The sequence below is a fragment of the Aquarana catesbeiana genome, linkage group LG10, assembly GCF_042186555.1.
Source record: "Aquarana catesbeiana isolate 2022-GZ linkage group LG10, ASM4218655v1, whole genome shotgun sequence".
NCBI classification, from domain to species: Eukaryota; Metazoa; Chordata; class Amphibia; order Anura; family Ranidae; genus Aquarana; species Aquarana catesbeiana.
Window position 1 is genome coordinate 260,010,672 of NC_133333.1, and position 14,626 is coordinate 260,025,297.

The window sequence follows — 14,626 nt, forward strand, 5'->3', positions numbered from 1 at the left end:
CCTCACAGTGAGCGCGCCTCTCCGCTTCCCAGGAAGTGGGCGTGCCGGACGCAGGGCGCGGTGACGTCAGGCGGTGTTGGTGACGTGCTCCGTGCGTCATGAGCGTGTGATGTGGTTGTGAAGGGATCGCGGAGGGGGAGAATGGAGGACGGTAGGTACGGACACCCCCCCCCATCCCCCATCCCTCCATCCCATCCCCCACTATATATATATATATATATATATATACAATGTGACCCGAGGGGGGGAGGGGAACTGTTACTCATAGCAACACCTCCATCCCCCATCCTCAGGGGGCGGTTGCTATGGAGACGGCGGTACATCATGGCGGACATTCACAGGAACAACCAATCAGAGACCAGATCTCATCACCACAGCCACACTGAGCGGACTGAAGAGAGAAGCTGATTGGCTGATCCAACTTCTATAAATCCTCCACTTTACCTGTCCTGGCAGGGGGCGGGATCTCCCACACAGGTCCCGCCCCCAGACCATGAGCTCCTCCCTCTGTCCCTCTGCTCTCTCCTCCTATCAGTGTGTTTCTCAAATGTCTGTCTTGTGGCATCTGAAAAGATAATAATTCTTGTGGTGAAGAACTTCTTCTTCTTTATTTTTACATTTCTGTTCAGTTTTACTTTCCCTTCCGGCTTTTCATTCAACACTTTATCTTCCAGAGTTCCAGACTTGATTAAACCCCCCAATACCGGGCACACCCCTCCCCCTCCTGCCCCCCCAATACCGGGGACACCCCTCCCCCTCCTGCCCCCCAATACCGGGGACACCCCTCCCCTCCTGCCCCCCCCAATACCGGGCACACCCCTCCCCCTCCTGCTCCCCAATACCGGGCACACCCCTCCCCCTCCTGCCCCCCAATACCGGGCACACCCCTCCCCCTCCTGCCCCCCCAATACCGGGGACACCCCTCCCCCTCCTGCCCCCCCAATACCGGGGCACACCCCTCCCCCTCCTGCCCCCCCCAATACCGGGCACACCCCTCCCCCTCCTGCTCCCCAATACCGGGCACACCCCCTCCCCCTCCTGCTCCCCAATACCGGGCACACCCCTCCCCCCTCCTGCCCCCCAATACCGGGCACACCCCTCCCCCTCCTGCCCCCCCAATACCGGGGACACCCCTCCCCCTCCTGCCCCCCCAATACCGGGCACACCCCTCCCCCTCCTGCCCCCCCAATACCGGGGCACACCCCTCCCCCTCCTGCCCCCCCAATACCGGGCACACACCCCTCCCCCTCCTGCCCCCCAATACCGGCACACCCCCTCCCCTCCTGCCCCCCCATACCGGCACACCCCCTCCCCCTCCTGCCCCCCAATACCGGGCACACCCCTCCCCCTCCTGCCCCCCCAATACCGGGCACACCCCTCCCCCCTCCTGCCCCCCAATACCGGGGACACCCCTCCCCCTCCTGCCCCCCCCAATACCGGGGACACCCCTCCCCCTCCTGCCCCCCAATACCGGGCACACCCCTCCCCCCTCCTGCCCCCCCAATACCGGGCACACCCTCCCCTCCTGCCCCCCCATACCGGGCACACCCCTCCCCTCCTGCCCCCCAATACCGGGCACACCCCTCCCCCTCCTGCCCCCCCAATACCGGGCACACCCCTCCCCCTCCTGCCCCCCCATACCGGGCACACCCCTCCCCCTCCTTTCCCCCCAATACCGGGCACACCCCTCCCCCTCCTTTCCCCCCAATACCGGGCACCACCCCTCCCCCTCCTGCCCCCCAATACCGGGCACACCCCTCCCCCTCCTGCCCCCCCCAATACCGGGCACACCCCTCCCCCCCCAATACTGAGCACTCCCGCCCCCCCCCCCCAAATACTGAGAACCCCCAATACTGAGCACTCCCCCCCCCCCCCAATACCGGGCACTCCCCCCCCCCCCCCCCCCCCCCCCCAAATACTGAGCACTCCCCCCCCCCCCCCCAATACCGGGCACTCCCCCCTTCCTGCCCCCCCCCAGGCCATTTTTCAGCGCTCTCACACTTTGAATGACAATGACTCAGTCCTGTAAGATTTGTACACAGAGGACATTGTTATCATTTATTTCACACAGAGAGAGATTTCTTTTGGTGATATTTAATCACCTCTGGGGGGGGGAGGGTTATTTTTTACTAAAAAGAAACATTTTGAAAAAAAAATGTATTTCTTGGTTTCTGTCAGGAATTTAAACAAGTAATTTTTCTCCATCACTGATGAGGAGGCACTAATATGCCACACTTATGGGCACTGATAGGAAGCACAGATGGGCGGCACTGGTGGGTGGCATTGATGGCTGGCACTGATGGCCACTGATTGTTGGCACTGATTGCTAGATGTCCTCTGTGAGGAGATGCCGCTGATCGGCTCTCCTCTCAATCTGTCAGTGTGAGGAGAGGAGAGCCGATTACCGGCATCTCCGTGTTTACATGTGACCGGCTGTGATTGGACACAGCCGATCACATGGGTAAATAGCCGCGGCTCTTTACACAGATCGGGGGTCGTGCCATGTCCTAGCAGCATGGCGCCGGAGGCTGGGCCTGGTAGGCGGAGGAAGAGGCCGGGCCCTGGTAGTCGGAGGAAGAGGCCGGGCCTGGTAGTCGGAGGAAGAGGTCAGGCCTGGTAGTCGGAGGAAGAGGTCGGGCCTGGTAGTCGGAGGAAGAGGTCGGGCCTGGTAGTCGGAGGAAGAGGTCGGGCCTGGTAGTCGAGGAAGAGGTCGGGCCTGGTAGTCGGAGGAAGAGGTCGGGCCTGGTAGTCGGAGGAAGAGGTCGGGCCTGGTAGTCGGAGGAAGAGGTCGGGGCGTGGTAGTCGGAGGAAGAGGTCGGGCCTGGTAGTCGGAGGAAGAGGTCGGGCCTGGTAGTCGGAGGAAGAGGTCGGGCCTGGTAGTCGGAGGAAGAGGTCGGGCCTGGTAGTCGGAGGAAGAGGTCGGCCTGGTAGTCGGAGGAAGAGGCCGGGGCGGCGGGCGGAGGAAGAGGCCGGGGCGGCGGGCGGAGGAAGAGGCCGGGGCGGCGGGCGAAGGAAGAGGCCGGGGCGGCGGGCGGAGGAAGAGGCCGGGGCGGCGGGCGGAGGAAGAGGCCGGGGCGGAGGAAGAGGCCGGGGCGGCGGGCGGAGGAAGAGGCCGGGGCGGCGGGCGGAGGAAGAGGCCGGGGCGGCGGGGCGGAGGAAGAGGTCGGGGCGGCAGGTGGAGGAAGAGGGCGGGACGGTAGGCGGAGGAAGAGGTCGGGGCGGAGGAAGAGGTCGGGACGGTAGGCGGAGGAAGAGGTCAGGGTGGAGGAAGAGGGCGGGGGCGGCGGGCGGAGGAAGAGGGCGGGACGGTAGGCGGAGGAAGAGGTCGGGGCGGAGGAAGAGGTCGGGACGGTAGGCGGAGGAAGAGGTCAGGGTGGAGGAAGAGGCGGGACGGCAGTCGGAGGAAGAGGGCGGGACGGCAGTCGGAGGAAGAGGTCGGGACGGTAGGTGGAGGAAGAGGGCGGGACGGTAGGCGGAGGAAGAGGTCAGAGGAAGAGGTCGGGGCAGTAGGCGAAGATGTTGGGGCAGTAGGTGGAGGAAGAGGTTGGGGCGGAGGAAGAGGGCGGGATGGTAAGCGGAGGAAGAGGTTGGAGGAAGAGATTGGGGCGGAGGAAGAGGCTGGGGGGGCAGTCGGAGGAAGAGGTTGGGGGGGCAGTCGGAGGAAGAGGTCGAGGCGGAGGAAGAGGTTGGGGCGGCGGGTGGAGGAAGAGGTCGGGGCGGCAGTCGGAGGAAGAGGTCGGGACGGCAGTCGGAGGAAGAGGTCGGGACGGTAGGTGGAGGAAGAGGGCGGGACGGTAGGCGGAGGAAGAGGTTGGAGGAAGAGATTGGGGCGGAGGAAGAGGACGGGACAGTAGGCAGAGGAAGAGGTTGGAGGAAGAGGTTGGGACTGTAGGCGGAGGAAAAGGTCGGAGGAAGAGGTCGGGGCGGAGGAAGAGGGCGGGACGATAGGCGGAGGAAGAGGTCAGAGGAAGAGGTCGGGGCAGTAGGCGAAGATGTTGGGGCAGTAGGTGGAGAAGAGGTTGGGGCGGAGGAAGAGGGCGGGATGGTAAGCGGAGGAAGAGGTTGGAGGAAGAGATTGGGGCGGAGGAAGAGGCTGGGGGGGCAGTCGGAGGAAGAGGTTGGGGGGGCAGTCGGAGGAAGAGGTCGAGGCGGAGGAAGAGGTTGGGGCGGCGGGTGGAGGAAGAGGTCGGGGCGGCAGTCGGAGGAAGAGGTCGGGACGGCAGTCGGAGGAAGAGGTCGGGACGGTAGGTGGAGGAAGAGGGCGGGACGGTAGGCGGAGGAAGAGGTTGGAGGAAGAGATTGGGGCGGAGGAAGAGGACGGGACAGTAGGCAGAGGAAGAGGTTGGAGGAAGAGGTTGGGACTGTAGGCGGAGGAAAAGGTCGGAGGAAGAGGTCGGGGCGGAGGAAGAGGGCGGGACGGTAGGCGGAGGAAGAGGTCGGGGCGGAGGAAGAGGTCGAGACGGTAGGCGGAGGAAGAGGTCAGGGTGGAGGAAGAGGGCGGGACGGCAGTCGGAGGAAGAGGGCGGGACGGCAGTCGGAGGAAGAGGTCGGGACTGTAGGTGGAGGAAGAGGGCGGGACGGTAGGCGGAGGAAGAGGTCAGAGGAAGAAGTCGGGGCAGTAGGCGAAGATGTTGGGGCAGTAGGTGGAGGAAGAGGTTGGGGCGGAGGAAGAGGGTGGGATGGTAAGCGGAGGAAGAGGTTGGAGGAAGAGATTGGGGCGGAGGAAGAGGACGGGACAGTAGGCAGAGGAAGAGGTTGGAGGAAGAGGTTGGGACAGTAGGTGGAGGAAAAGGTCGGAGGAAGAGGTCGGGGCGGAGGAAGAGGGCGGGACGGTAGGCGGAGGAAGAGGTCGGGGCGGAGGAAGAGGGCGGGACGGGGGGGGCGGAGGAAGAGGTCGGGACGGTAGGCGGAGGAAGAGGTCAGGGTGGAGGAAGAGGGCGGGACGGTAGGCGGAGGAAGAGGGCGGGGTGGAGGAAGAGGTCAGGCTAGTAGCTTTCATACCAGACCCTTCCCATCAAAAAATTGAGTATTCGGCTTCTTTACAGAAGACTTTCCATTTCATTTTTTGAAGTTCAAGTAAACCCAAATAGTTTTTGGTGTTGTTCTCCCTTTATATGGTCTCTGGTGCCGGACCTTCTCATCAATAGTTCCATTAATAGTAATTAATAGTAATTCCTGACAGTGACAACACTACAACAGACAATCCTGTGTCCAAAGTATTTGATTGGCTACTGATTTTGTATGTTTGCCACTGACAAAGAATCGATCGGTCTGTAATTTTATTGGTCGGTTTATTATTACCGTGAGAGAATATCAACAAAAATATCCAGAAAAACACATCTCAAAAAAGTACTAAATTTGATTTGCATTTTAATGAGTGAAATAAGTATTTGATCCCTTCACAAAACATGACTTAGTAGTTGGTGGAGAAACCCTTGTTGGTAATCACAGAGGTCAGACGTTTCTTGGAGTTGGCCTCCAGGTTTGCACACATCTCAGGAGGGATTTTGTCCTCCTTGCAGATCCTCTCCGAGTCATTAAAGTTTCCAGGCTGATGTTTGGTGACTTGAACCTTCAGCTCCCTCCACATATTTTCTATGGGATTAAGGTCTGGAGACTGGCTAGGCCACCCCAGGACCTTCATGTGCTTCTTGAGCCACTCCCTTGTTGCCTTGGCCGTGTGTTTTGGGTCATTGTTATGCTGGAAGACCCATCCATGACCCATCTTCAATGCCCTGGCTGAGGGAAGGAGGTTCTCACCCAAGATTTGATGGTACATGGCCCCGTCCATCGTCCCTTTGATGAGGTGAAGTTGTCCTGTCCCCTTAGCAGAAAAACACCCCCAAAGCATAATGTCTCCACCTCCATGTATGATGGTGGGGGATGGTGTTCTTGGGGTCATAGGACCTCCATGTATGACGGTGGGGGATGGTGTTCTTGGGGTCATAGGACCTCCATGTATGATGGTGGGGGATGGTGTTCTTGGGGTCATAGGACCTCCATGTATGACGGTGGGGGATGGTGTTCTTGGGGTCATAGGACCTCCATGTATGACGGTGGGGGATGGTGTTCTTGGGGTCATAGATCCTCCATGTATGACGGTGGGGGATGGTGTTCTTGTGGTCATAGGACCTCCATGTATGACGGTGGGGGATGGTGTTCTTGGGGTCATAGGACCTCCATGTATGATGGTGGGGGATGGTGTTCTTGGGGTCATAGGACCTCCATGTATGACGGTGGGGGATGGTGTTCTTGGGGTCATAGATCCTCCATGTATGACGGTGGGGGATGGTGTTCTTGGGGTCATAGATCCTCCATGTATGACGGTGGGGGATGGTGTTCTTGGGGTCATAGGACCTCCATGTATGACGGTGGGGGATGGTGTTCTTGGGGTCATAGGACCTTCATGTATGACGGTGGGGGATGGTGTTCTTGGGGTCATAGGACCTCCATGTATGATGGTGGGGGATGGTGTTCTTGGGGTCATAGGACCTCCATGTATGACGGTGGGGGGGATGGTGTTCTTGAGGTCATAGGACCTCCATGTATGACGGTGGGGGGGATGGTGTTCTTGGGGTCATAGGACCTCCATGTATGACGGTGGGGGGGATGGTGTTCTTGGGGTCATAGGACCTCCATGTATGACGGTGGGGGATGGTGTTCTTGGGGTCATAGGCAACATTCCTCCTCCTCCAAACACAGCGAGTTGAGTTGATGCCAAAGATTTCGATTTTGGTCTCCTCTGACCACAGCACTTTCCCCCAGTTCTCCTCTGAATCATTCGATGTTCATTAGTAATCTTCAGACGGACCTGTACATGTGATTTCCTGAGCAGGAGGACCTTGCGGGCGCTGCAGGATTTCAGTCCTTCACGGTGTAGTGTGTTACCGATTGTTTTCTTGGTGACTATGGTCCCCAGCTGAGATCATTGACAAGATTCTCCCGTGTAGTTCTGGGCTGATTCCTCACCGTTCTCATGATCATTGAACCTCCACGAGGTGAGATCTTGTATGGAGCCCCAGACCGAGGGAGATCGATCGTTATTTTGTGTTTCTTCCATTTGTGAATAATCCCACCAACTGTTGTCACCTCTCACCAAGCTGCTTGGCGATGGTCTTGTAGCCCATTCCAGCCTTGTGTAGGTCTACAATCTTCTCCCCGACATCCTTGGACAGCTCTTTGGTGTTGGCCATGGTGGAGAGATTGGACCAGGGTTGGTCTTTGAAAGCCTATGGAGTAGTGCCCCTGGAGTGGCAGCCCAGGGGTGCCATAAAATCACTGTGAGTGGCAGTCACTTTGATTTGAGGCACCACGGTCACTGCACCATAAAACACGCTTTTTTAGCACCTGCCTCTTGGGCCGGGCCTTTTGGCTAGGACCAGAGGAATTTTTTTATTCCTGGCCGGAGGGCCAGGTCATTGTTTTACACAATGGCCACCTTTTTTTCACTCTCCTCTCCACTGTCCCTTCCCCACTTTCTATTTATTTTCTTTTTTTGATTGAAACCTATGTTTGTCACGTCTTGTTCACGTTTGTCTCACTGTGTGACGAGTAAAGGCGGGTCTTCGGGCCAGCCCTGAAAGTCTTGGGAAGGGGTGGACATGGCCTTTTGGCTTCGTCTGCCCTAACCCACGGGGTCTCCCTTCGGGGGAGCCCTGCCTAGTACTTGGGTGGGTCTGTTTCGGCAAACCTTCCAGAGAACGGGGTCTTTGTCCCCGTACCTTTGTCCCCGTCTGGAGCCTAACGCCCCGGGGGATCAGGGAATTGGCACGTCTTGTGTACCCGTCTGCACTTTTTTGTGTTCACTCTTTATGTGTGTGCACATTTTTTATGCACCGGGTGAAGTTTTTTGGGGTGTGTTATGCACGCCATAGGCTTTCAATAAAAAAAAAAAAAAAAATGGTGGAGAGATTGGAATCCGATTGATTCTGTGGACAGGTGTCTTTTATACAGGTAACAAGCTGAGATTAGGAGAGTGCTCCCTTTTAAGAGAAAGAGAGAGAAGAGTGCTCCTAATCTCAGCTCATTACCTGTATAGAAGACACCTGGGAGCCAGAAATCTTGCTGATTGATAGGCGATCGAATACTTATTTCACTCATTAGAATGTAAATCAATTTATAACTTTTTTGAAATGTGTTTTTCTGGATATTTTTGTTATTCTCTCACTGTTATAATAAATCGACCAATAAAATTATAGACTAATCGATTCTTTGTCACAAAATCATCAGCCGATCAAATACTTTATACCCCTCACTGTATATAAATGACCTACAGCAAGAGCTCCATCCGGCTATAGTCAGAGCGGGGCGGTTTTATCTGCAGGTCACCTCTTACCTGCATTGGAACATTTTGCCTTTACTGACACTTAGACTCTGAGATAGAAGATGGAAAACCCGGGTAGTTTTTTTTTTTTTTTTCTTCCTCCTTTGCTGTTTGTCCTGCTGGGCGAGTTCCCCGTCATCTTCTGTCCTGAGAGGGAAAGTCCGAGGAAATTTCCTGCTGAGACGCAGAGCAGACCTCGTCCCCGAGGATTCCCCACATATCATCACTTTCTGTCCGTCACAGCGGAGGATGGAGGAAGAATGACCGACAGATACAGAGGGGTGGGATGTGTGAGCGGACATCAATGACATCATAGAGAATAACAGAGACACCCTTCACAATTATGTTGTCAGAGCTTGTGCCCGATTTACCTGTCTGAGAGCTGCCTGTGTGTGACCGCTACATGAACCTGTCCGAGTCTGCACTGGGGAAGGACTGTCCACACTCTACAGTCCACGCCGGACGTTCCACACCACATACTGGACACATACTGGATGTTCCATACTGCACCCCTGAACCCTGCTCTCTGTACATAGATCACCCCTGAACCCTGCTCTCTGTACGCAGAGCACCCCTGAACCCTGCTCTCTGTACGTAGAGCACCCCTGAACCCTGCTCTCTGTACGTAGAGCACCCCTGAACCCCGCTCTCTGTACGTAGAGCACCCCTGAACCCTGCTCTCTGTACGTAGAGCACCCCTGAACCCTGCTCTCTGTACGTAGAGCACCCCTGAACCCTGCTCTCTGTACGTAGAGCACCCCTGAACCCTGCTCTCTGTACGTAGAGCACCCCTGAACCCTGCTCTCTGTACGTAGAGCACCCCTGAACCCTGCTCTCTGTACGTAGAGCACCCCTGAACCCTGCTCTCTGTACGTAGAGCACCCCTGAACCCTGCTCTCTGTACGTAGAGCACCCCTGAACCCTGCTCTCTGTACGTAGAGCACCCCTGAACCCTGCTCTCTGTACGTAGAGCACCCCTGAACCCTGCTCTCTGTACGTAGAGCACCCCTGAACCCTGCTCTCTGTACGTAGAGCACCCCTGAACCCCGCTCTCTGTATGTAGAGCACCCCTGAACCCCGCTCTCTGTACGCAGAGCACCCCTGAACCCTGCTCTCTGTACGTAGAGCACCCCTGAACCCTGCTCTCTGTACGTAGATCACCCCTGAACCCTGCTCTCTGTATGTAGATCACCCCTGAACCCTGCTCTCTGTATGTAGATCACCCTGAACCCTGCTCTCTGTACATAGATCACCCCTGAACCCTGCTCTCTGTACATAGATCACCCCTGAACCCTGCTCTCTGTACATAGATCACCCCTGAACCCTGCTCTCTGTACATAGATCACCCCTGAACCCTGCTCTCTGTACATAGATCACCCCTGAACCCTGCTCTCTGTATGTAGAGCACCCCTGATCCCTGCTCTCTGTATGTAGATCACCCCTGAACCCTGCTCTCTGTATGTAGATCACCCCTGAACCCTGCTCTCTGTACATAGATCACCCCTGAACCCTGCTCTCTGTACATAGATCACCCCTGAACCCTGCTCTCTGTACATAGATCACCCCTGAACCCTGCTCTCTGTATGTAGATCACCCCTGAACCCTGCTCTCTGTACGTAGAGCGCCCCTGAACCCTGCTCTCTGTACGCAGAGCACCCTGAACCCTGCTCTCTGTATGTAGATCACCCCTGAACCCTGCTCTCTGTACGCAGAGCACCCCTGAACCCTGCTCTCTGTACGCAGAGCACCCCTGAACCCTGCTCTCTGTACGTAGAGCACCCCTGAACCCTGCTCTCTGTACGCAGAGCACCCCTGAACCCTGCTCTCTGTACGCAGAGCTCCCCTGAACCCTGCTCTCTGTACGCAGAGCACCCCTGAACCCTGCTCTCTGTACGTAGAGCACCCCTGAACCCTGCTCTCTGTACGTAGAGCACCCCTGAACCCCGCTCTCTGTACGTAGAGCACCCCTGAACCCTGCTCTCTGTACGTAGAGCACCCCTGAACCCTGCTCTCTGTACGTAGAGCACCCCTGAACCCCGCTCTCTGTACGTAGAGCACCCCTGAACCCTGCTCTCTGTACGTAGAGCACCCCTGAACCCTGCTCTCTGTACGTAGAGCACCCCTGAACCCCGCTCTCTGTACGTAGAGCACCCCTGAACCCTGCTCTCTGTACGTAGAGCACCCCTGAACCCTGCTCTCTGTACGTAGAGCACCCCTGAACCCTGCTCTCTGTACGTAGAGCACCCCTGAACCCCGCTCTCTGTACGTAGAGCACCCCTGAACCCTGCTCTCTGTACGTAGAGCACCCCTGAACCCTGCTCTCTGTACGTAGAGCACCCCTGAACCCTGCTCTCTGTACGTAGAGCACCCCTGAACCCCGCTCTCTGTACGTAGAGCACCCCTGAACCCCGCTCTCTGTACGCAGAGCACCCCTGAACCCTGCTCTCTGTACGTAGAGCACCCCTGAACCCTGCTCTCTGTACGTAGAGCACCCCTGAACCCTGCTCTCTGTATGTAGATCACCCCTGAACCCTGCTCTCTGTATGTAGATCACCCCTGAACCCTGCTCTCTGTACATAGATCACCCCTGAACCCTGCTCTCTGTACATAGATCACCCCTGAACCCTGCTCTCTGTACATAGATCACCCCTGAACCCTGCTCTCTGTACATAGATCACCCCTGAACCCTGCTCTCTGTACATAGATCACCCCTGAACCCTGCTCTCTGTATGTAGAGCACCCCTGATCCCTGCTCTCTGTATGTAGATCACCCCTGAACCCTGCTCTCTGTATGTAGATCACCCCTGAACCCTGCTCTCTGTACATAGATCACCCCTGAACCCTGCTCTCTGTACATAGATCACCCCTGAACCCTGCTCTCTGTACATAGATCACCCCTGAACCCTGCTCTCTGTATGTAGATCACCCCTGAACCCTGCTCTCTGTACGTAGAGCGCCCCTGAACCCTGCTCTCTGTACGCAGAGCACCCCTGAACCCTGCTCTCTGTATGTAGATCACCCCTGAACCCTGCTCTCTGTACGCAGAGCACCCCTGAACCCTGCTCTCTGTACGCAGAGCACCCCTGAACCCTGCTCTCTGTACGTAGAGCACCCCTGAACCCTGCTCTCTGTACGCAGAGCACCCCTGAACCCTGCTCTCTGTACGCAGAGCTCCCCTGAACCCTGCTCTCTGTACGCAGAGCACCCCTGAACCCTGCTCTCTGTACGTAGAGCACCCCTGAACCCTGCTCTCTGTACGTAGAGCACCCCTGAACCCCGCTCTCTGTACGTAGAGCACCCCTGAACCCTGCTCTCTGTACGTAGAGCACCCCTGAACCCTGCTCTCTGTACGTAGAGCACCCCTGAACCCCGCTCTCTGTACGTAGAGCACCCCTGAACCCTGCTCTCTGTACGTAGAGCACCCCTGAACCCTGCTCTCTGTACGTAGAGCACCCCTGAACCCTGCTCTCTGTACGTAGAGCACCCCTGAACCCTGCTCTCTGTACGTAGAGCACCCCTGAACCCTGCTCTCTGTACGTAGAGCACCCCTGAACCCTGCTCTCTGTACGTAGAGCACCCCTGAACCCTGCTCTCTGTACGCAGAGCACCCCTGAACCCTGCTCTCTGTACGTAGAGCACCCCTGAACCCCGCTCTCTGTACGTAGAGCACCCCTGAACCCTGCTCTCTGTACGCAGAGCAGAGGGGTGAGAGGGCCACAGCTTGGCTTGAAGCGCAGTTCCTCCCACATTTCATACTTTGCCCCATCCAGTCCTTTTTTTGCATGTTAGGAACGCATTGGCACTTGGCTTGTTTTTAATGGCACATTTGTCCTCTTCCTGTGAACCTCGCTGTCATTTCCGGCCGCACATTGGGAGATGAGTGTCATCAATCCCAGAAGTCAATGGGCATCGCATTATTTCCAAACAGGAAATGACAAGGCGGTGATGCAGCCAATCCCGGAAGAGGGACCCAGTGGGCTTCACGTGCCCACAGTAAGGATGGCCGCACTCTGCAGAAGGAGAAGAAAGTGAGTGAGAACTTCTCCACATCTACAGAAGAGGGGACAATTGTGACGACTCTGAAAGAAGAACGAGAGGTGACAATCATGGGGGACATTCTCTCAAAAGAACACCAAAACGTTTGGAACTTTGCTTTAATAGCACCGAGACCTCATTCACATAATTAAAGCGGAGCTCCACCCCTCCTCCTTCCCCCTTCGTGCATGCGCAGTAGAGAACGGCTTCACTGTCGGCTTCCCTAAGGCTGGCCATACATTATACAATTTTCTTGTACAACTTTCCTTTAGATTTACCAAAACCGTATAATATGAGGTCAAACCTAAACACTTTCAATTTGTATGCAATCAGCCAGGCCCTTGCACTACATAGTTGAAGGTAAATCTAAAGAAAATTGAATAAGAAAATTGTATGGTGTATGGTCAGCTTTAGGACTCATGCACACGGGACGTTTTTACAGCGGCTGTTGGGGCATTTGACTGCCTCTAAAAGCCCCTCCATGTTGGCCTATGTGTCCATGCACACACAAACTGTCAGAGGTGTTTAGGGGCAGTAAGAAAAAACTGCCAGCCTGTGCTTCCAGGAGCAGTAAAAATAAGGTGTAAAAACAAAAACCGCGGCTAAATGCGTCAATCTGCGTTTGAATTTTTTAGGCGTTTTTACATAGTATTACATAGTTACATAGTTACATAGTAGGTGAGGTTGAAAAAAGACACAAGTCCATCAAGTCCAACCTATGTGTGTGATTATGTGTCAATATTACATTACATATCCCTGTATGTTGCGGTCATTCAGGTGATTATCTAATAGTTTCTTGAAGCTATCAATGCTCCCCGCTGAGACCACCGCCTGTGGAAGGGAATTCCACATCCTTGCCGCTCTTACAGTAAAGAACCCTCTACGTAGTTTAAGGTTAAACCTCTTTTCTTCTAATTGCAATGAGTGGCCACGAGTCTTATTAAACCCTCTTCTGTGAAAAAGTTTTATCCCTATTGTGGGGTCACCAGTCCGGTATTTATATATTGTGGGGTCACCAGTCCGGTATTTATATATTGTGGGGTCACCAGTCCGGTATTTATATATTGTGGGGTCACCAGTCCGGTATTTATATATTGTGGGGTCACCAGTCCGGTATTTGTATATTGTGGGGTCACCAGTCCGGTATTTATATATTGTGGGGTCACCAGTCCGGTATTTATATATTGTGGGGTCACCAGTCCGGTATTTATATATTGTGGGGTCACCAGTCCGGTATTTATATATTGTGGGGTCACCAGTCCGGTATTTATATATTGTGGGGTCACCAGTCCGGTATTTATATATTGTGGGGTCACCAGTCCGGTATTTATATATTGTGGGGTCACCAGTCCGGTATTTATATATTGTGGGGTCACCAGTCCGGTATTTGTATATTGTGGGGTCACCAGTCCGGTATTTGTATATTGTGGGGTCACCAGTCCGGTATTTATATATTGTGGGGTCACCAGTACAGTATTTATATATTGTGGGGTCACCAGTCCGGTATTTATATATTGTGGGGTCACCAGTCCGGTATTTATATATTGTGGGGTCACCAGTCCGGTATTTATATATTGTGGGGTCACCAGTCCGGTATTTGTATATTGTGGGGTCACCAGTCCGGTATTTATATATTGTGGGGTCACCAGTACAGTATTTATATATTGTGGGGTCACCAGTCCGGTATTTATATATTGTGGGGTCACCAGTCCGGTATTTATATATTGTGGGGTCACCAGTCAGGTATTTGTATATTGTGGGGTCACCAGTCCGGTATTTGTATATTGTGGGGTCACCAGTCCGGTATTTGTATATTGTGGGGTCACCAGTCCGGTATTTATATATTGTGGGGTCACCAGTCCGGTATTTGTATATTGTGGGGTCACCAGTCCGGTATTTGTATATTGTGGGGTCACCAGTCCGGTATTTATATAATGAAATCATATCCCCTCTCAAGCGTCTCTTCTCCAGAGAGAATAAGTTCAGAGCTCACAACCTTTCCTCATAACTAAGATCCTCCAGACCCTTTATTAGCTTTGTTGCTCTTCTTTGTAGTCGCTCCATTTCCAGTACATCCTTCCTGAGGACTGGTGCCCAGAACTGGACAGTATACTCCAGGTGCGGCCGGACCAGAGTCTTGTAGAGCAGGAGAATTATCGTTTTATCTCTGGAGTTGATCCCCTTTTAATGCCAATATTCTGTTTGCTTTGTTAGCAGCAGCTTGGCATTGCATGTCATTGCTGAGCCTATCATCTACTAGGACCCCCA

The 14,626-nt window shown here is 54.9% G+C and overlaps 1 protein-coding gene across 1 annotated transcript in view; it reads left to right on the forward strand.

Moving 5' to 3' along the window:
* The window catches only part of LOC141111415 (reticulocalbin-2-like), a gene marked incomplete at its 3' end in the record, with an annotated part of 21,537 nt that continues 6,911 nt past the window's right edge, over positions 1–14,626 (forward strand). The window contains 1 exon segment of the mRNA XM_073603701.1: positions 1–151. Coding sequence (XP_073459802.1) covers positions 142–151 — 10 coding nt within the window.